Source organism: Piliocolobus tephrosceles, chromosome 3 (assembly GCF_002776525.5).
Source record: "Piliocolobus tephrosceles isolate RC106 chromosome 3, ASM277652v3, whole genome shotgun sequence".
Classification (NCBI taxonomy): Eukaryota; Metazoa; Chordata; class Mammalia; order Primates; family Cercopithecidae; genus Piliocolobus; species Piliocolobus tephrosceles.
This window is the reverse complement of record NC_045436.1, coordinates 39,627,025-39,649,156: the sequence shown is the minus strand read 5'-3', so window position 1 is coordinate 39,649,156 and position 22,132 is coordinate 39,627,025. Positions and strand designations below refer to the sequence as shown.

Here is a 22,132-nt window from a genome sequence, read left to right as displayed (position 1 = left end):
ATTGTTAGATTAATGTATTTACCTAAATTTTGGTGCATATTTTGTCTGCAAGACACTGTGCTAAGAATAGGGTGATATATATATTAATACCAGTTCTGCAAAGAATGTTGGAGTTGAGGGGAAGCACGTGGGAGAGAAGTAGGTGACCAGTGAAGACGCTACAGAGGAAGAAGCATTTGGGCTGGAGCAGGAACAGTGGGAAGGGAGGGTTTCAGTAGGCAGCAATCAAAGAGCAGCCTACCAGGTGGTCAGAACAGTCTGAGCAAAGGCCCAGAGGACAGAAAGCATGTTGGGCCCTTCTAAGTAGGAGATTATTATAAGAGCTGTGTTGGGGCCAGATTTATAGAGGCTTTTGAGAAGGCTAGGGTATTTATAAATTTAAGAATTCTTCCAGTTCTAATATTCTCTTTCATGCTGAATAAATATTTATTGAATTCTCATAGTGTACAATTTCTGTTCTGGTGCTTAGAAGTGGTCCTTCTTTGTCTTCCTACGGTATACAGTTTTGCATCCATCATCTACATGGGCCCGGGCAGGACATAAATCCAGAAGTATATTTGGAAGTATTCATTTCCCCAGGCTGTGGGAATAAATTACCACAAACTTGGTGGCTTAAAACAACCAAAAATTATTTTCTCACAGTTCAGGAGGCTGAAAGTCAGAAATCCATGCTTCCTTTGGGGGTTTTGGGGAGAATCTGTTCCTTGCCTCTGAGCATCCCATGACTAGCAGTATTCTTGGGTTGTGGTCACAGCCCACCAGTCTCTTCCTCCATCTTCATGCTGCCTTCTCCTCTGTCTGTGTGAAACTTCCCTGTGCTTCTCAAGAACATCTGTGGTGGCATTTACCCCTCTCCCTCTGACAATCCAGGGTTATCTCTCCATCGCAGAACCCTTCATCACATCTGCAGAAGCCTTTTCCCAAGTAAGGTAATATTTCCAAGTTGCAGCAATTAGGACTTGATGTCTTTGGGTATCCATCATTCAGTCTATTACATATGTTTACCACAGAAATCCCATGTGGTGATTTGTACATTTTCTCTCTCTCACCACTTTCTCCTCAGCAGTGTGCTCTGAGCAACACAGATGCCAGCTATGAAGCCATGTGGGCAGTGCAGTGCGTGATGTGTCTACTCCTTCACATGAACACTTTGGTACCTACTGTTTGTTAGTAACTGTGCTAGTTGCTGGAGAGTGAGGTAACCAAAACCTCCACAAGCTCTCAGTTCCGGAGGGTTAGAGACCAGCACACAAACAGTTGAAGGATGGTGGGATGAGAGCTGTGATACGGGGCTGTAAGAACAGGACTACCTGACCCAGCTGTGAGTGAGCAGGGGAGGTGACTTAGAGGAGGGGCCTTCTGATCTGGTCCTGATAAGTACATAGGAGTTTGCCAATAAGTAGATGAAGAAAGTTCCAGATAAAACTATGACCGGAATGGTGGCTCATGCCTATAATCCCAGCACTTTGGGAGGCTGAGGTGGGAGGATTCCTTGAGCCCAGGAGTTCGAGACCAGCCCTGGCAACATAGCGAGACCCCGTTTCTACAAAAAATAATTAACTGGGTGCACACCTGTGGTCCCAGCTACTCAGGAGGCTGAGGCGGGAAGATTGCTTGAGCTTGGGAGGTTAAGGTTGCAGTGAGCTGGGATCACACCACTGCATTCCAGCTTGGGCGACAGAATGAGTCTCTGTCTCAAATAAAAGAAAACTACCTGTGTAAATGCCTAGAAGTCGAGGTAAGGGATTGGCAAGAGGAACAGAGAGAACTGAATGGATGAATGGATGGATTCAGAGGCCACCAAGGAGGTAACTGGGCAGATATTGGTGACTGTGGGTATATTATCCACCCACAGGGAGGAGGAGGAAAGAAGGAATCAGGGTGCATTTCCTGTTTCTGCTTGGGACAGCAGTTTCGTTCAGTGAGATGGAGAACACAGAGGAAAGGACTGCTTTATGGGCTGGGGTGGGTTGAGACAAGATGATTAGTCTAGTTTGAGAGAGTTACTTGGTCTCCTGTTATACCCCCCATCCCTCTCTCTTTGTATGTTAAAAATCACCATGTCCAAAGATAAGGCAGTGTTCTTTGCCAAGTTAGCAGTTTCGTCATTTACTCTCATACAGAACTGTGGAACACTGCCATGAGATGATTCATATGTAAATTATTTGGAGTTAGAATCATGAATCACTTAACATAAATAATGGTAGATGATTGAATAATGTAAGTTCAATATGGCTCAAGACAAAAGTGATGTTCATATTATATTTAGAAATATTCTCTTGGAAAATTTAGAGCATTTTTTTTTTTTTTTTTTTTACATATTAGAAACAAAGACTACATATAGGTTGCACAAGGAATAGATAATGTCTGTAAGGATTTTTATGCAGTACTTTTATTTTGCTTCTGATAATGGTTCGTTTCAAAAGTGGATTGTTCCTTCATAGACAATTTTATAGGGACAGTAAGAGGTTGAGAAAGGTTAACAGTGCTCATGTTTTAACAAAAACATTCACTGTGTGCTTAGAATACTAGCCATTGTCAAGTAGAATTCAGTAGGCTAATGAGTGATGGTGGAGGAAATGTTGCTGCGATATTTGAAAGGTAACACTGCTGGTGGCCCTTAGGAGAAGTTCCACAATGTATCCCAGAAGACCTTCTGTTGTGCCTTTTATTGAAGAAGATAATAACTTTGAGGAGTTGTAGTCTTGAGAGAAGGTATTGGGGTGCTGGTGAGGGGATTATCTTACAGATATCACTAAATTAGCAACACAACGACGGCCCCCAAGGAGAAGTGAATATATAGACTCTTCTAACTTTGGATAAAATGAGGAACAGGGAGGAGAATTGAAGGGGTAGATTTGTGTAACTTTAAAATAAAAAGCCTATTTAATGACAGTAGCAACTGTTGTCTTTGCTTCACATGGAGTGAAATAAATTCATGTGCTTACTTATAGATGTTCACAAAAGTGTATCTAACCCTGCTTTTTAGTGTGATTGAGGATATGCTTGGTGCAGATGACCCAAAAGCTTCAAATATGTGAATCAATGTAGAGGGTTTGCCAAGTCTTTTCTTTGTCTTTGCGACCACAAGGGATCTGGCTGTACAGCTGCTTCCCAAGGGAGGAACCGGGGCTCTGTCTGCTGCTCTGTAACTTAGACAGGTGGGCTTGGAGACGGATAGGAGACCCTGTCCTTGGCTTCCCAGCTGTGGTCTACTGGCATCTAAGAAACACCATTCTTCAGATTTGGAAGCGTTTGTTGAGTCCTGAGCCAGTCAAAGACTTCTTAGCCCTGTTCATTAAAAGAAGCATAGATTCTCCTTGCACAAACCCTGGTGTGGTTCTTAACCCCCAAGTCAGTGTGGTGCTACTGTATGCTCTTATCTTTTCAAGGAATTAAGTATTTTCACTTACAGCTATAATTTTTATTTTGAAGAATTCCATCTTGGCATTTACTGAATTCTTCCCCTTTGGAAGGTGATAATGTGTATATAAGAAAGATGGTCTTGGATGTCAGAAACCTAGTTTACATTCAACCTCCAGTGACTGTTTCCAAGGATAAAGTGTTCAAACATTACACAAGTACCTTACACAGCTACTAACAAACAGTGACTAGATTCCTAGTAAATGTTGATTTCTTTCTTTCCCATACTTCTGTTTAGTAAATTTGCACTGTCACTTGCCAACATTTATTGAGTGACTGCTTGGACAAGCACAGTGCATTCAGTGCTCAAGAAACACAACCTACCATGTGCAGGAGCTTGAAACAGATTTTTCTCCACATGTTATTTATTCATTTGTTATAATTTTTATTTCCAGCTATGGTCCAAAAGGATGAGGTGGCTCTTAACTTCGTGCATCCATGTGTAAAAATACATGTGTACACATGTTGAGAGGTTTTAATGTCTCATTTAAAACAGAGCAATCATTGTTCATGATTCATGGGTTGATGTATTACGAATAATTCGTTAATTCTGTAAGTAAACATTTTGCTACAGTGCTGATCCCAACTGCATTACTCACCAGGATTGATAATCAGATGGTGTTTTCAGAGGAGAAGTGATTAGAGCTAAAATGAGAATAGTGGTCCCCGTGGTACTGTATGTTTTCAGATTTCTGAAATACAAGATGTTAAGGAACATCCATCTGGTGAATGATTTCATATCCAGTCATAGAGGAAGAAAGTTCCTTTTTTTCATGAATTTCAGCATGAAATTCAAATTCATGTTAGTAACAGTTTAAAAACTAAAGATGCTTAATGCCAGAAGTTATACGCTATAAGCATGCCAAGTTTTGTTATATGCCTAGTCTTTATTTGTGAGTGTATACTGGAATCAAAAAGCGGTTCTGGCTGAATTACAAAGCACAGAGCTGTGTGCTGAAGCTTTCATAGCTTTTTTGTGATGCTTTTCATTAAGAGCATCACAACCTCTTAAGGTGTTAGAAATAATGAAGAGAGAGAAGACAGTATGCTTAATATGCCACAGAAGCACCATGGAGCCTTTTGGGGGATGTTTAGGCATCTATATCTTTTTGGTAATGTCAAAAATATGTTGACACTGACCCTGTCCCTGTGGGAACAATTAGGTCAAGGTCAGGTTTAGTTGTCTTTGTGCCAAGAGCAATGCTTTCTTTGGCATCAGATCCACAGGCTGTGTTTGTTTTGCTGTCCTCTAGGCCTTAGAGAAAGAGCAGAGGGTTCTGTGATTTCTGATCTCTCTATACTGTTCATTTGACAGGAACACCTGATTGAGAATGAAGTGTCGATACTGCGCCGAGTGAAACATCCCAATATCATTATGCTGGTCGAGGAGATGGAAACAGCAACTGAGCTCTTTCTGGTGATGGAATTGGTCAAAGTAAGAGGACAGAGAGATTTTCTTGGTGCCTAGTCCCACAATTTACAATATCCTTGAAGGACCTAATCAAAAAAGTGTATTGCTGCCTCGTAACTTTCATTATTTATAATCACCAGTTTTAGTGGCACTTGTGTCATTTTCTGCTTTGTGCCAATGAGCCATCTTTCTTACCTTCATAGGATTGCACTGTTGATGTTTTGATACATTCTTTTATGTATCCTTTAGGGTGGAGATCTCTTTGATGCAATTACTTCGTCGACCAAGTACACTGAGAGAGATGGCAGCGCCATGGTATACAACTTAGCCAATGCCCTCAGGTATCTCCATGGCCTCAGCATCGTGCACAGAGACATCAAACCAGAGAATCTCTTGGTATGTCATCCCTGCTTTTTCTGTTCCAATGAATGCCTCTCTTCCTTTAAAAGGAGCATATGCAAATAATGGCATTTTACAGTCTATAACAATCCTGCATTATGAGACTTTAAATTTAGAAAATTAGCAAGACTTGTGTCAACGACCATCAAATACTAATGGAGTTATTGAATTTTTCTGCATTTACTATTTACCAGATGTATCATTTCATTCTCACTCTGCTATAAAGAACTACCTGAGACTGAGTAATTTAGGAAGAAGAGGTTTGATTGACTCACAGTTCCACAGGCTTAACAGGAAGTATGACTGGGAGGCCTCAGGAGACTTACAATCATGGTGGAAGGTAAAGGGGAAGCGAGCACCTTCTTCACATGGTGGCAGGAGAGAAGGAGAGCGAGGAGGAAAGTGCCACACATTTTTAAACCATCGTATCATGAGAACTCACTACCACAAGAACAGCATAGGGGACATTCGCTTCCAGAATCAAGTCACCTCCCACGAGGTGCCTCCCCCCACATTGGGAATTACAATTCAACATGAGATTTGGGTGGGGACACAGAATCAAAGCATGTCACCAGATATAAGAAAATATATTTTCATTTATATTTTAATTGATGGTACTGACTTAAAGGTGAGCAGGAAAATTATTTTATAGGGCAGAAAATTGTGAAGAATAAATTTGAGACAGAATTAGAGGCTCATAGGAGACAGGAGTAGAATATAGAGGTTAATTTATTTGCAGGGAAGAATTTTGGAAATAGTCTAGTCCATTCATCTCCACTTTACAGGCATGGAAACTGAGACCAAGAGATGCCAATTTTTTTTTTCTTAGAAGTCTCTTTTATCCTATTATTCTACAGAATAAAAAGTCTTATTTTACCATGGTATCCAGAGTTCTTCATAGTCTGATCTCAAGTTGCCTTTTCAGCCTCCTGTCCTGTAAATAACTCTTATCCATCCAACCCAACATGGCCTAAGCGTCAAGCCATATTTAACTCACCTTCATGGTGACTCTTGATAACTAGACACAGCTTGCTAGTTGGGAGCCAATCTTCATGACCACGTTATAGAAGAATTTTAGAGAAATTGGTTGGGTGATTTGACATTTACACTCCTCCCAGCCCCCCACAAACACACATGACATAGTTGGCTTCTTTATTTCTGCCTTTCAGGGCTCTCATCCTCATTCCTGCTTGGGAGGCAAACTTATCTGAGTTAATCCAAACACAGATTCCTCCATCCTCAGTTTTTAGTTAAGACTTGACTTACCAACAGCCTTACTCCTTCACTGCTTCTGTTCCTACCGGTCCTCATTTGCAACGTCCTCTCTTACAGCAGTGTGGTAAACCATTCATCTTGTAATACATTGAGCAAAAGTTAAGTCTTCTTTAATGTCACCCTAGACTTTCTAGACACAGTTCAGTCACAGCTACCTCGGGTTTGTAAGTACCATGGAGGTTACATGGGATTGTAAGTACCTCTTTGGGATTGTAAGTACCATGGAGGCAAGGTTTGTGTCTCAATTATCTTTATATCTCCAATGGCTTGGACAGTGCCACGTAAACACATAATGGACAGCAGAGTGTTTGCTCGCTGACCACTGACACTCAGCTAGCAACTGGTGCTAGAGCATGAGGCTCTACAGCCTACTGTGAGCACCACACAAATAACTGTTGAAAGGAGCGTGCCTTGATGCACAGCTTCTGAAGCCATCCTGGGGACTTTTTATTTTTTGGCTAATCTAATCCAGAGTCTGTGTCTTTTCTTTTTGGTAATATCATTTGATGATTTCTGAGTGTCCGTTTAAAAGTATGTGAAATTTTATCTTACTGTCTTCTGCCTTGAGGGAATTATATTTCATTTCTATATGTTCTTATTAGGAAAAGAAATATCCCTGCTCTGTGTTAAAAAATAAAAGGGGCAGGGGGGATTATGGACTTGGTTTTATGAACTCTAACAAGGAATGGAGACAGAGCTGTAAACCGAGCCTTAGGAGGAAAGTAAGGATATGGCGTTCTCTCCTCAAAACAGGCTTCTCGCCCGCTGGGACCTTGCAGTATGCCAGGCTCCTCCACCGTCGAACTGAGTTTGGCCTGGGCTTCGCAAACAAAGGCACGGGGCTTCTCCAGGTGTGCCCAGACACTAAACAATGGGGCATTCGTAAGGATACCCCCTTGACTGCTTCCTGTTCTCCACAACCTGCCTTGCCCCACTGGCTCCAGTTACTGCATTCTCTGAAAATATGGGAGCCACAGGTTCCCAAGGAACCCCTGGAGCCAGTGTGTCCAGCAGCCCTGATCTAAGGCCCAGCAAAGGTGACTGAGGTGCTTGTGAGCTTCCCTGTAAACCAGGGAGTGTCCATTTCCCAGCTCATAGATCTCACTCTCACCTCCTGTTTCTTCTCTTTTCCACTCAGAGTTTCTTAATGTATGTAGGGAATCTGACACCGCCTCCTTTTTTCTTGTCACACATCAAGGGTGGATAATGTTTTTCACTTCTTCAGGAGAATTGGCTAAAATTTAAAAAATTTAAAAGAGTGAATCATGTAATGGGGATTGATGTCTCCAACATCATGAGTCTTGGAATGCAATCAGGAAATCAGAGTCACACTCCTCATCGAGTCTCACCTGGCCTAGATGAGCGTCCACCCCTTCCCAAACCTACGGCAGCCCCCTTGTGTTAGCCCAGAAAGGGAGGAGAAGGAAGAAGAGGATAAAACTGACCTCTGGAAGAGGCGAATGTGTGATGTAGAAAGGCTCTGTCGAGCCTTCAGAAACAACCTTAGCCTCATATATCTCAGTAAAATGTGTTTGCCATTGAAAACCTAACAATATCCCTCGGCAGTTTCTAGATTTAGTCAGCAGGTTGGTGGTATTGGCCTGGGAGGAGAGGGTGCCACTGAGATACTAAAAGTAAATACCCAGAGTGACTGTCGGCCTCTTCTTGCTCTAAGAACTAATTCAGTTTTTAAACACCAGAGCATTCAGACATCTGATTTGCATTCCCCTCTCCGGTAAGCAGCATCATAATTTAAAACCCTGCCAGTGGAGATGTATTGGTAGCTGTGTCAGGGAGCACAGGGGTGGCCGTTAAAGCTGTGAGTTACAGCCTGGTGGTGCCGTGTCAGAGTTAACTATGAGAGACCAGTGATAAATTTAGGTTGTCCAGGAGTTCTGGGGATAGAGGAGAGAAGAGAAGAGGGTTGGTTTCTCATATTTGAAGTCCTTCTAAATCATGAAGTTGACATTTTATTTAGAGAACATGCAGTGTTCATTTTGTATGTGGGATCTGCATTTCTCGCGTTTTTTTATTTTTGCATTCTGAGAGCAACTTTTGACAGAAGCATCTCACAGCTTGTGGTGGGGTGTTTGAACACTGCAGGCTGGAGTTCTCACTGTTGTTATTGTTTAAATTCACTCAAAATCTGTAAGGAAGTGCAGGCTATAGTCAGGGTTCTGGCAGGCCTATCCAGTTATTTTTCAGATACCGAATCTTGCAGAATGGTGCTGTGGAACGAATAATGGTCCTGGCTGGAGCCCCTGCCTGGCCATATGACTAGTAACCTGAGTGCTGTGCGCCTCAGTCTCATCATTCGTAAAATGGAGGTAACAGTTCTCTTCCTAATTGCCCAGTGGGGTGGCTCTAGAAGTCCAGTGACATAATGTTTGGAAGAATTTTGAAATCTCCAAAGTCCTCGAGAATGTCAGTTTCTGGGGAGACCTGAACTCTGCCAGAAAGCCTTTGGAGTCCCTGTTCATCTAGTCACCTCTTTATTAAAGGCAATTGTTTTTAAAGCAATGCTGTGTGTGTATCTGTATCTATCTAGAGACATATATATGTATAATTTCTTCCTGCTTTGAAGACAATCTCCCACTAAGATCTGAAATGTATTCATATTAAGACATATTTGCTTCTGTGTCTAGCATTGAGGAGAGATGAATCAGATAAAATATGATTTCAGGCTTGTCTGCCCCTAATGACACTTCCTTTTTGATGTTTAGCCAAGGAATATCACTTGCACAGACATAATTCAGCAGTTATAGACTGTTCAGTCCCTTTCTATTTATGCTCCTGCGTCTGACTCTGAATTCTTTATAGAGGATGTGAAAAACAGGACTTCTGGGACTTCTGAGTATCTGACAGCAACCTCTGAATATCCCTAGGCATCACTAAATGGAGTCTTTAAAATAAACACTATTTTTCAAAAATTGTACCTAAAGAGTATGTTTTTAAGTTGTAAAAACAAAATAACAGTGACATTTATAAAACTTTTTGTTTTAACTCTCATGATACAGACAGTTAGGAAATTGTGCTTATAACATTCTTATCGCTGTAATTACTTAGGAAATTTCTTTCCAAAGTCTGGGTTTTGGTAAAAGCATTATAAATTCTAACTATAATTATATCAGATTGTTCTTGCTAATGTTTACATTAAACATAATGGGTGGAAAGTTTTCCTAAGACTGTGACATGACTAAGAATCTGGAATCCATTACTTTAGGCTGAATTATTCATATCTTTGAAAATGTTTCTGCTGACTTGTGGGCTGACTCAGAGTTGTAAATATCATGCAAAATCCTCATCTTTACTCCTATGAACTTTAAAGTCAAAGATATGTGTTAGGGATGTGTATTCAGTATATAAGACTGGAAAATGTTATTCAGATACTAAAGGTGAAACATGTTCTTATTAAATGGATAAGGACATCATAGGTAAGGGAGGTATTTCTCTGCTGTCCTCTTTAAAATGCCTTTAAAACTTGGGGAATTACTGGCCTGGGGGAGGCTTGTGGTTCTCCATGCTTTTTACTGATGACTGTTTAAATCACTCCCCCTCATTAAGTAGCAGACTAATGGATGATGTTGCTAACATACTTATCTTGAAAAAACATCATTTTCTAAATTTTTCTCCTTCTATAGCTAATAGTAGTTGAAATAAATATCTGGTTCAGTAAAATATGAGACAAAGCAAACTAAATATGCTTAAAATAGAAAAATAGAAACAGGCATTACAATGAGTATATAGACTAGGTCTCTGCAGCAGTTTATTCTCTGAAATTCCATATTTTCAAAATGGACATCCAAGAGACAGACAGACTGTACACTCAGGTTCAGGATTGCGTGGTGAAACCTGAATTATGCTGTCATATGCACTTGTTTGCTTCCAAAACTATCCACTTAGAATGTAACTTTCTAAAGTTATATTTATCCCATAGTTTTGCTTATATATGAAATTATTATGAAACCAACACATGGTCATTGTAAACATTTTAGAAACCACTGAAAAGTATAAAGAAAATTAATTTAATCCTTCATGCTACTGCTTAGAGATAAACTTGTTAACATTTTCGAGTATTTATTTATAATTGTGCATTTTTTAACTCTGTGTAATAGTGGCTGTTTCCCATATGATTAATATATTTGAAAAATGCTTATTAGAAAGTATGTAATATTTTATTATGGTAATGTATCATAATTAGTCATTGCCCTGTTACCCATTTATGTTGCCTTTAGTTTTTAAAAGTCATAGACAAATTCTGAGATTAGCATCCTTGGGTCCATCTCTATTCCCCTAGAGTAGGTTTTGAGAAGTAGACTTTTGGGTCAAAGGTTATAATTGATATAAAGAAATTTGCTATATGTTGCTGAAATGCTTTCTAGAAAGGTTCTTTAAGCATAAACAGTCACATCTCCACCCGCATTTTTAAACCTTTTCCAATGTGATAATTATCTAATCAGCCAGCCCTTCCAGGAAATGGAAAGAATATTTTTTATTTTTTTACTTTTATTTTTTCTCCTTTATCATTACCCACAAGGAAGGAGCATTTATTGAGTCCTGTTCTGAGCTTTGTCTCATTTCACCTTCACACCAACTTCACAAGGGAGGTACTGGCATTATCTCACTTCCTAGATGAGGGAATGTGCTCAGAGAGCTTATGTGACTTTCAGAAGTCATATAACCAGATGTGTGGACTTGTTAGGGAAGTTCAGGCTGCCTGATCCCAAAGGTCATTTTCTTTCTAAACTTCTAAGGTTTTCCCCTATATGATATTTATATTTCATCTTTGACTGTCCGGACAACAAGGACCCCATCAGTGCCCCCAATTTTATTTTCTGAACTAAACATGCTAGTCCTGTGGAGGTCACCAAGTGCTTTGGTGGACACTTAATACACCATTTCTTGGGCTTTCAAGTACGTCACACACAGTAAATGCTAAATAAAGGTCAGTTTCTACCTCCAGGATTAGAGGCCTCTCTCATGCCCATCAGGTACACACCCGCCTACACCCTAACTACTGTGTAAGCAAGCACGTGTGTTCATTGTACTTCTAGGTCAGGAACTTTCTGCAAAAGTGGAAAATATTTTTTCCAAATTTCACACAATCGTGCAAAATCTCTGAAGAGAAAAAGATTAGCGCTTTAAAGCAACAAAGATAAATCAATGGTGTTAGAATCACAGGGAGGGGTCGGGCACGGTCGCTCACGTCTGTATTCCCAGCACTTTGGGAGGCTGAGATGGGCAGATCTCGTGACCCCAGGAGTTCAAGACCAGCTTAGGCAATATAAGGAGACCCCGTCTCAACAAAAAATAAATTAGCCTGGTGTGGTGGCATGTACCTGTAGTTCCAGCTACTTGGTGGGAGTTCGGTGGGGGAAGGATTACTTGAGCCCAGAGGTTGTGACTGCAGTGAGCTGTGGTCATGCCACTGCACTCCAGCCTGGGCAACAAAGTGAGACCCTGTCTTCAAAAAAAGAATCACAAGGAGAGATTTCATTGGAGTTTAACAGTAAATGTATTTGTGTCCTTTCTGCCTAATTCCAAGAGCCCTCTTGCACTTGTTGAGGAAAAAAACAACCTTCTGATGATTGGCTGATTTCTGTTTCAGGTGTGTGAATATCCTGATGGAACCAAGTCTTTGAAACTGGGAGACTTTGGGCTTGCTACTGTGGTAGAAGGCCCTTTATACACAGTCTGTGGCACACCCACTTATGTGGCTCCAGAAATCATTGCTGAAACTGGGTAAGACTTCAGTGGCTCTGGTTAGTCCTTTAACTTTGGTGAGAAAGGTCTGTTTTTGTTGCTATTGCTGCTTCTGTATACAGTTCGTGAGAAAGGTCTGTTTTGTTGTTGCTGCTGCTGCTTGTGTATACAGTGCCTCCTGTGAAGGTGGAGAATGGAAAGAAGAGAGAGTCTGTTGCCTGCACCATGATTTTGACCTCAGGAAGCAGACTTTATGCTTACCTGATCAGAACCCTGGCCTGGACTTGTGTCCCAAGGCCACTCTTGAGAATATGGCAGTAGTCATCAAGACTGTGGTTAGGTTGGCAGAAACAGATGTCTTTTTCTAAAGGGTGATTCATTCATCTCTATGTGAAATGAAATGAATAACACCAAAATAATCCTTTTCCCAACAATTAAAGGCAATACTCCAGTACCATGGAAGGTTCTTGGGAGTCATCATTTCTCTCCCCCTCACCCACTTTGTTTTCCTAGCTATGGCCTGAAGGTGGACATTTGGGCAGCTGGTGTGATCACATACATACTTCTCTGTGGATTCCCACCATTCCGAAGGTAGGCGGCCTTTTGGGCGACTGTATTTGAATTGCAAATACTCTCCCTTGGGTCCAGAAGCAGACACTTTGCTCCTGGCAGTCAGGACTGTTTGGTCACTAAAAATGCCAGTTAAAAATTACATAAAAAACCTTTCACTTTTTAATTTACAGCCTATTAATGTGTATTCTCATTAGCATACTTTGGATGTGAGGTGAAGGCCTTTGCTTTGTGTTTGGTTGGTCCTCTGGGTTTTCAGTGTTCATTCTTTCATAAAAATAAACCCATAATACGGTGTCTACCATGTCCAATTTCTCCATTTTTTCAAATAACAGCAAAATTTAAAGAGCCTTGTGAAGCAGTCCGAATCCTTCCAGGTATGTTGTCTTCCAGTTCTTCATAGTGATCTCTCACAATTATAATTGAGAGCAATTTTTATATCTTTCTATAGCATTCAACTTTGTTCTCATAGAAACAGGATCTGTTCTTAAAATTCATTTTATTGGTTCACGTGACATTTAATTAAGAATAGAATTACAAACACTTGTGGTATAAATAGGCCTGGGAATACACAGAGTGACTGAGTCTTGGTAACCATTTGCTCCACCTGGTGGGAGCAGAGATGGCCCCTGACAATGGTCAGGGTGTGTGAGCAGGGCACAGAGCACACGCTTTGGCCCGGCAGTCTTTGCACAGGGGATGAGTGAGGGGCTTCAGCCACAGCTCTTTTGATGAGTTTCATCTTCCCCTCTGGAGCAAATGAATTACTCTGAAGCAGAAGTTCATCTAACCATGCATGTGTTTTCTTCTGAGTTTTCTTGACCTCTTTTAACTTTAATCTCTTCTTTTGTTCATTTTGTAACTCTCTAATGAGTAGCTACTGTGTACCAAGCATGATTTTAAGTGCTAGGAATACAGTGGTGAACAAAACCTGAGGTCGTGGTTTCCCTTAGTTTATTTGACTAGCCATGACAAAATGCCATACACAGTGTGGCTTATAAATACCAGAAACTTCATCCTTCCAGTTCTGGAGGTTGAGAATTCCGAGATCAAGGTACTACAGATTTGGTGACTGTTCAGGGCCCACTTCCTGGTTCATAGAGAGCCGTCTCATCACCCTAACCACATACGGTAGAAAGGACAAGGGAATCTCTGGGGTCTTTTGTAAGGGCACTAATCCTATTCGTGAGAGCTCCACCCTTAACAATAGCATGGCTGCCCAAAGGCCCCATGTCCTACTACCATCACAGTGGGGATTAGGTTTCAGCATGGGAATTCTGGGGAGATACGAACATTTAGTCTATGGCATGGTGTTTATAGTGTTGTTCTGGGTCAGTAAGTGAAAAATGGTTTTATCTTCTTTTCCCTCCAACATTTTATTATGAAAACTTTCAAACATACAGAAAAGTTGAAAGGATTATCTTTTTAACATTCTCAGTTTTTCCATTGAGTTGAACAATTTTCTAATTGGCATTGCAATAAACATAAGACTGACAGATGTTAGTCTCTACTTTTGAAAGCCTTATGCTATAGATAAAGACACACCTCACAAGACTGTTGATCAAAGAGAATAAGCAGAGCATGAGGGAGTGCTTAGTTCAGGGATATCACAAGGATGTAGCATTAATGAAAGATGTAGCATTTGAGTGAGACCTTTGTGGTATTAGTGGAGTTTTTATAGGTGGAAAGATATTTCCATTTGGCCGTCAACATCATGGTCTTCCACCAAAGTCGTTGACTAGGTGGGTTACACAGATTGTAGAATTACTGCACATTTCAGTTAGCTTTTGCTGAGTAACAAACTACCCCTGAAGTTAGGAGTATGAAGCAATTGCATGGATCAGTTGAGTGAATCTTCTGAGCTGGCTGGCTCAGTGGGGGCTTGATGGTCTAGGATGGCCCCACTTGCACACCTGGTAGGTGGCTCAGTGTCCACTGGGACAAGAGAGATGACTTGGCCCTGTGCTTTCATCATGAAAGGACTGTCCTGGGCTTCCATGAGAGTGGATGCAGGATTCCCCAGCAGCCAGAAACAGGGCAGGTTCTGCTCCCCGAGCACTTCCTCAGTCTCTGCTCACCTCACACTTGGTGTGCCATTAAGCAAATCAATCAAACCCAGAGTAAATGTGGGAGAAAATGAGCTAAGTACATAGTGGGAAGGGAATAGTTCGTGGCCATTTTTACAGTCACACCAGGCCTTGGCTGGACTCAGTGATGTCATGTTTCGGGAGTTGGTCAAGTGGAGAAGGGGAATGCATCTTGATGACAGGTGATCCTGGGCCAATTACAGTGGAGTTCCCTTCCCTGGCTAACCCAAGCTGGGATCAGCTGGGAAAGGGTCTTGGGGGATGAGTTTGAGGACGGTGTGCTCACAACTCCCTCTAGTGTTTCCAGTTGCCGGTGCAGCCTGAGAGTTTTTTCTTTTCACTGCTTTTTACTTTTTAACAAAAGTGAGACTCAAATTGAACAGGATGTATTTATCATGGATTGATACTGAATGGGGAGCAGCTTTTTTGTGGGGTCTAGAGATAAGTTTGGCTAATCAAAAGCAGTAAAGCTACGTTCTGAAGGCTGCTGCCCTTATGTGCTGCCTTCAGAAGCAGGTCATAGACCTCCAGGTAGCTTTTAAAAATTAAGACAATGCTTTCCCTCTTTTATATCATATTGTGATGAAAGAGAATCTGTAATGTTAAAAACGTGTTACCGAAGTGTCTTCATGGCATACAGCGACAGACTGGGTAGATTTTATAACCTACTATAATACAGAAATGTGTGTCATAAATTGCAGAAATGGTATATGGTAAATAAATTTGGTATAAAATAGATTGTCTGCATTTGTAATTAAAAGTCCTTCAAATATTTCAAAATAGTCTCTTTGTTTTATACAAAAGACAACTTTAACCCAAAACATTTAAACTAAAATTGTTATTTGGAATTTACAGTTTTAGCTTCTCTGACTGTAGCATCTTTCATTCTTTCTCTAGTCTTTTTTTTTTTCTTTTCTATTTTATAGGCAGGATCTTGCTCTGTCACCCAGGCTGGAGTGCAGTGGTGTGATCACAGCCTACTCCAGGCTCAAGGAATCCTCCCACCTCAGCCTCCCAAGTAGCTGGGACTACAAGCACACACCACCATGCCCAGCTTTTTTTTTTTTTTTTTTTGTAGAGATAGGGTCTCACTTTGTTGCCCAGTCTGTAAATTTTATTTTTTAACCTTTTTAATTTATTTTTTAAGGGACAGGGTCTCTGTTGACCAGGCTGGAGTGTAGTACGATCATAGCTGACTGCAGTCTCCAACTCCTGGCTCAAGCAGTCATCCTCCCTCAGCCTCCTGAGTAGCTGAGACTACATTGCAGTGTTGCCCAGGCTAGTCTTGAACTCCTAGGGATCTCAGCCACATTGCAGAGTATCAGTGTGATACCGAATCCAGTGTGGATTTAATCAGAACAGCTTTTCTTACATGACTGCTAAGAAAGATAAATTAACTTTCTGTTTTTCTAGTGCAGGGCAGGCCCCAACTGTCAAAGCTCTTGCAACTCACAGTGGATACTTCGGGGTCTCATTCTCATTGCTGAGACACCCTATGGTTTTGTTTGTTGACTCAGGGTATTTTGCCAAGAACCAGCTGCTATAAATGACTGCTGTGCACACACTTCCAGCTTTTTTAGCTATTTATTAACAAAAGCTATATGGATTAACAAAATATAAGATATTTGAGATTCTAGAAAAAAATAAGGGAGAGGTGAGTGGAACAATAGGTAAGGATGACTAAAAAGAACGATTGTGGCAATAGCTCATTTTAAATATCTTTTTCTAACATCATATGTTGGAGCCCTCTGGTTTTCTGAATTTTTCCACTAAATCTAATAATCTTAGATGTATTCTGTACTCACTTTGAAGGAGCAGTAAGCTGAGCTCACTCAGCAGGGAAATAACAGTGAAAAGGAAAGAAAACATGCTGACACTAAGAAACCTGTGGGCATTCACAGGAAATGGCTCTTTGGGACAGTAGTGGGAATCTCTTTCTCTTGCCTGGCCCAGTTATCTGTCCTGACTTTTACTCCTCAGTGTGCCTCTTCACCAAACTCCTTGGACCAATGGGTGTCCATTCAGCTGGGCTTGCTCTTAAATGTCATGAATATTTACAAAGCTCAGAAACTCTACTCTTTTTTGTTTGTTGTTGTTTGTTTTTTTTTTTTTTTTTTTTTTGGTTTGTTTTGTTTTTTTTGAGACAGAGTCTTGCTCTGTCACCCAGGCTGGAGTGCAGTGGTGCAATCTCAGCTCACTGCAGCCTCCACCTCCTAGGTTCAAGGGATTCTCCTGCCCCAGCCTCCGGAGGAGCTGGGATTACAGGTGTGTACCACCATGCCCGGCTGATTTTTGTTTTTTTTTTTCTTGTATTTTCAGTAGAGACAGGGTTTCACCATGTTGATCAGGCTGGTCTCAAACTCGTGACCTCAGGTAATCCACCTACCTCGGCCTCCCAGAGTGTTGGGATTACAGGCATGAGCCACCACACCCAGCCAACTCTACTCTTTTTAATAGAGCAGGAAGGAGGGAACCATGTCATCACAACAGCCCTAGAATTTGTGTCTAGACACTGTGCTGAATGATCTGTTTCTCAGGACACCACGCTTGCCCTCATTCCCCTTTGATGGGGTTGGTAGCAAAACCCCAAAGGCTGGGTGAAGAAATTCCAAGAAATGTTTGCACACTTGCCGGGTAATACTTAACTTGCACTCCTGGATTTTGATGTTGACTCCAACAGGCCATTCTGAGCTTTCTCATGGGTCCTTGTAATGGCCTGGAAAGCTAATGATGCTGTTCCTCACTAGCCATCGATGCACCCACCAAGTGAGGGGGCTCTGGAGGTTATTTGGGAGGTTGGGGACATCTTTCCCAGTGGTGTTTCCACATTTCCATGACATCATTCATGAGAAGTCAGGTCAGCCTGTATTCATCAGGCACTGACTGTGTAAGTGTGCCTCCGAGGGTGGCATGGTCAGGCGCAGGTGGGAGGGATGCCCCTGTGAGCCACTGGCATGGGTTTGCCTCAGCCTGTGCCATTCTGCCTGGCATCTTGGGTTGGCCCTTCCTCTCAGACTGAGCTTAAAGTCAGTTTCCAACAGTGAACTAATTATTTCATGAATGTTTTATCCAGATCCTGAACTCCTTATAACTTTTTCATATGTTGGCTGTTCCACTGATCTTTGGCTATTAAAGTGGAAAGGAGAAGGGAAAGGAGATCGGACTCAGATTTTCTGCCTTTCCTTTCTTGTTGCCATGATCATTTTGAGGGCAGATGCTGATGTTTTTTTTTTCCTGAAATGAGGATTTCCATTATTTGTGGATTGCAATATTTTCTTGAGTAGGTGTGGGGGGGGGGGGGGGGGGGGGGGGGTAAATATACATAACAAAATCATTCATTCTCACAATTTTTAAGTGTACAGTTCAGTACCACTAAATACATTCACATTGTGTGCAAGAATCACCACCGTCCCTTTCCAGAACTTTTCCATCTTCCCAAACTGAAACTCTGCGTTCGTTAAGCAAATGTTTGAGTCGTTGTCTCTGTCTCTTTAATTCCTCAGCCTATGGAAATGTTCTTTGGCTCATTGTCTAAAAGGAAAAGTTCTGTCATTACAAATGGAATTAAGATACATAATTGAGATATGGAATGTCCAGGTCAAAGCCAGAGACTGGACTCCTTTCCCCACTCTTCCCATGGGCATTTTGTTGAAAAACTCTATGGTGACTTTGACTTTTCTTCCATTTCTTTGTCACTGGCTTAGTGAGAACAATCTCCAGGAAGATCTCTTCGACCAGATCTTGGCTGGGAAGCTGGAATTTCCGGCCCCCTACTGGGATAACATCACGGACTCTGCCAAGGTACCCTCCAGGCCTTTTTCTGTGGGTTGTATTACGTTGTGGGGTCCTCACCCATTCCACAGGGCTGTAGCTACTCTTGGTATTGCATTGCAGAAAGTTCCTTGGCTTTTATTGTGTGGTTGTTCTTTTAAGTTCATCCTATGGTATGGTCTCTGAAGTTCTTGGCAAAATTCTTAAAGTTGGTCTGGCCATCTTTCCGGTTTCCCTCCATCCTCTTGTGCTCCTCTAAGCTCTAACATCCATTATTTCATTTACTTGAGAAATATGTATTGGGCACCCATCGGGATATAGGGATGAACTGCAGAACACACTGAATTGCCAAAAGGAGAAATACTGCAGTTTTAGACTGTGGAATAATAATGACCAGAACTCTTAGGTGAGAACATCTTAGTTTTATGTGGACTCAGGAGAGACTGTCTCTTCTTTTGCACTGCTTGTAAGGCATTAGGAGACTAGGTGTAATCACGTTTAAGTTTGAATCAGCTAGCAGCTGTGCTGGCTCTTCTCTGAAGTGCTTGCTACAAACTCAGTTTTCTATATTTATGCTGGAATTACCTTCTTTCATGATACTGAATTATCTCCTTCTCTGTGGTCTTACTTGTTTATTTGTTTGTAGGAATTAATCAGTCAAATGCTTCAGGTAAATGTTGAAGCTCGGTGTACCGCGGGACAAATCCTGAGTCACCCCTGGGTGTCAGTAAGTACCCACATTCCCAGGGAATGGGCATTACTGTGCTCTGTGGCCAACAGCACGGTTCCTCACTGTGACGTTTACACATGCACATGTTATGCATCCAAGCTCCATGGTAGATAGAATGTCTGTCTTTCCCGTTGAGCAAGTAGCATGAAGATGGCTCCCCAAGAAAGCAGTTGGCACCAGGGTCCCAGTCTTAGACCCTGCCCCGCGAGTCACCTGGGCAAGTCACTGTCCCTTTCTTGGCCCCAGTTTCCTTATCTGCAAAATGGAATTGGCCACAGCGCTCTTTTAGGAGGCTCTTCTCTCTCATCTTTTGTGGTTCCAGGGTTTGAGTTTCCAGGGTTTGCCCTGGAGATGAGCCTCTTTCAGACTCTGCTCTCTCTGCCTTCAGGGCACGTGCTTTCAGGAGACCTCCTGCTGTTGATGGGGAGGCTGAGACGGGTCCCTTCAGAGCTGGGTGGAGACATGTGATATTGACTAGAGTTCCCCCCCAGAGGCTCAGGTGGTCTCTGGGAGGGAAACACAATCCAATAAATGGGGACTGTGGGAATTACATTTCTCCCATTTCCCTCATTTCTGGGAGGCTCCAGGAGAGTGAGGTTAGTTTAGTTAGCCCAGGGCTTTGTTGACTCAGGTTGGGGAGCTCCCTGTGCACCTCTACCGCCCCACCCACTCGCCATCCGGGTGCAGTCTCTCTGGACCCTGCTTGCTGCTCTCTTGGGCTAAATGATGTGGCTCTTGGACCAAGTAGCTAAGATGCCACATTTTTTCTGGTTTATTATAAGCAATCAAGATTAACAACTAAATGAATTCTTGATTAAAGTGAAAAACAATTACCTTTGATGCTTCCATGGGAGGGATCATACTAAATCGTGTGCCTTGGGTGAGGGTCTCAGTAGCCTGAAGTGTGTCCTGCTTTGTGTCCCGGGAGACCTGTGCCCTCTCCTGGGCCTGAGGGGCAAAGGGAATGGCGTGGGGTCTTTCTGAGGGCATGGGACTACTGAATAACAATGGTTGTTTTTGAAAGATCATTGTTTACCTAATTCTGTGACTAAGAGGGGCCCATTTAGGAAGAGGTCAGGAGGGTGGGGCCGGGAGGGAGACTCTTAAGGAAAAGACAGCCGAAAGGGGGGGGATGGAAAAAGCATTGTATTTGATTCTTTTCTTTCCTATAGGATGATGCCTCCCAGGAGAATAACATGCAAGCTGAGGTAACAGGTAAACTAAAACAGCACTTTAATAATGCGCTCCCCAAACAGAACAGCACTACCACCGGGGTCTCCGTCATCATGGTGAGTGGAAGGTGGCAGCATCTGGCCTGTCTGTGGAGCCGGCCTTGAAGTTTTTGAATTAGATAGCCGGGAGCTGCCCTCACATGGAAGTTGGTGCCTTCCATGGTCCTATTTCATACGAAGATTGGCTTGGCATGTGGAGGGCACTCGTCTGGCAACTCCCCGGCTTGGGGCACTATGTGGAGGGGCTTGTGCAGGGACCAACAGGGCTGGTCTGAGGGGTCCAGGTGCCACGGAGCTCCTGGCCAGGCCCTCTGGGCAGCTGCTTCCACTCTTGTCTCTGCCTTCTCATCTAGAGAGACTCCCAAGCCCTGGTGAGATTTGTTGTGTTAGGAATTAGCTCCCTGCCTACTCAAGGCCTCAAAAATAGATGATTAGAGATGTGAATTATTCTTTGAGACTTGGCATAAGAAACAGCCAAAGCTAAACAAATTTCAGTTTTAAAAAAATCAGTGTTTTCTAAAATACAGTTTGGGGCTTTTAAAAGTACAGAACCAAGGAAAAGTATATATATATATTTGTTTTTCAGGGTTAACATTTTATGAGATGTCAGTGACAATGATGGCCTTATTTTTTCAGCCTTTCTTCTTCCAAAATGTTTCTTAAGGCAACTTTCCTAAATCCATAAACACAACAAATTAAAATGAAAAGTGACATGAGAGTGAACGAATCAAAAGGAAAAAACACTGAACCAGAGGTGAGGGCAGCACACCCGCAGCAGCTGTCCAGGCCTGAGCCAGTGCGACGCTGGGCTGGAAAGCCAGCTCCCTGTGAGCGGTAGAAGCCAACCAGCCGCCCAGGCAGGGACCTCGGTTCCCCGCACCGCACTCCCAAGAGCATAGAACAGGGGTGGAGCTGCCTTTCCCAGAGCCGGAGTTGGCTGGAGCGGCTTTCGAATCAGACCTGCTGAGGTGATGGGTGTCTGAGTTTCACATCTGGGCCCCCGCGTGACCACACTGAGTCCTGACAGCTAAGGATGGGCCATCTCCACAACTTTGTCACTTGTACTTGGGACAGGCCTCTCACTCTCTGGGAAGGTCCTCCTTGTTTCCTCCCCAACTAGAAAGGACACAGTGACATATTCTCATGGTGCATGGTCGTCTGGGAGTCTTACCTAGGAAGATGCAGGGTCCAGATAGAAGCTGTAAGGAAGCCACACACATAACCCACATCCCTCCAACCCCAACACCTCCCACACCCCACATCCCCCACACCACACATCCCCCACACCCCACACCCCACATCCCCCACACCCCACTCCCACTCCACACACCCCACATCTCCCACACTGCACACAAACCCTACACACACCCCACACCCCATATCCCCCACACCCGCCACCACCCACATTCCCCATACCCCCATACCCCAAACCCCCCACATGCCCCACACACATCACACACTACATACCCCTCACACCCCAACACACCCCCACAACCCCCACACACTCCAACACATCCACATACCCCCACAC

General features: G+C 42.7%; 1 protein-coding gene across 4 annotated transcripts in view; it reads left to right on the top strand.

Annotated features, from left to right (window-relative positions):
- Nucleotides 1-22,132, top strand: part of DCLK2 (doublecortin like kinase 2) — a 179,657-nt gene that overhangs the window by 151,494 nt on the left and 6,031 nt on the right. For all 4 annotated transcript variants that reach the window (XM_023227447.3, XM_023227457.3, XM_023227460.3 and 1 more), the window contains 7 exons: nucleotides 4,739-4,858; nucleotides 5,084-5,230; nucleotides 12,117-12,250; nucleotides 12,725-12,802; nucleotides 18,573-18,669; nucleotides 19,286-19,366; nucleotides 20,542-20,658. In XM_023227447.3, the coding sequence (XP_023083215.1) occupies nucleotides 4,739-4,858; nucleotides 5,084-5,230; nucleotides 12,117-12,250; nucleotides 12,725-12,802; nucleotides 18,573-18,669; nucleotides 19,286-19,366; nucleotides 20,542-20,658 (774 nt within the window). The remainder of the gene's footprint in view (nucleotides 1-4,738; nucleotides 4,859-5,083; nucleotides 5,231-12,116; nucleotides 12,251-12,724; nucleotides 12,803-18,572; nucleotides 18,670-19,285; nucleotides 19,367-20,541; nucleotides 20,659-22,132) is intronic.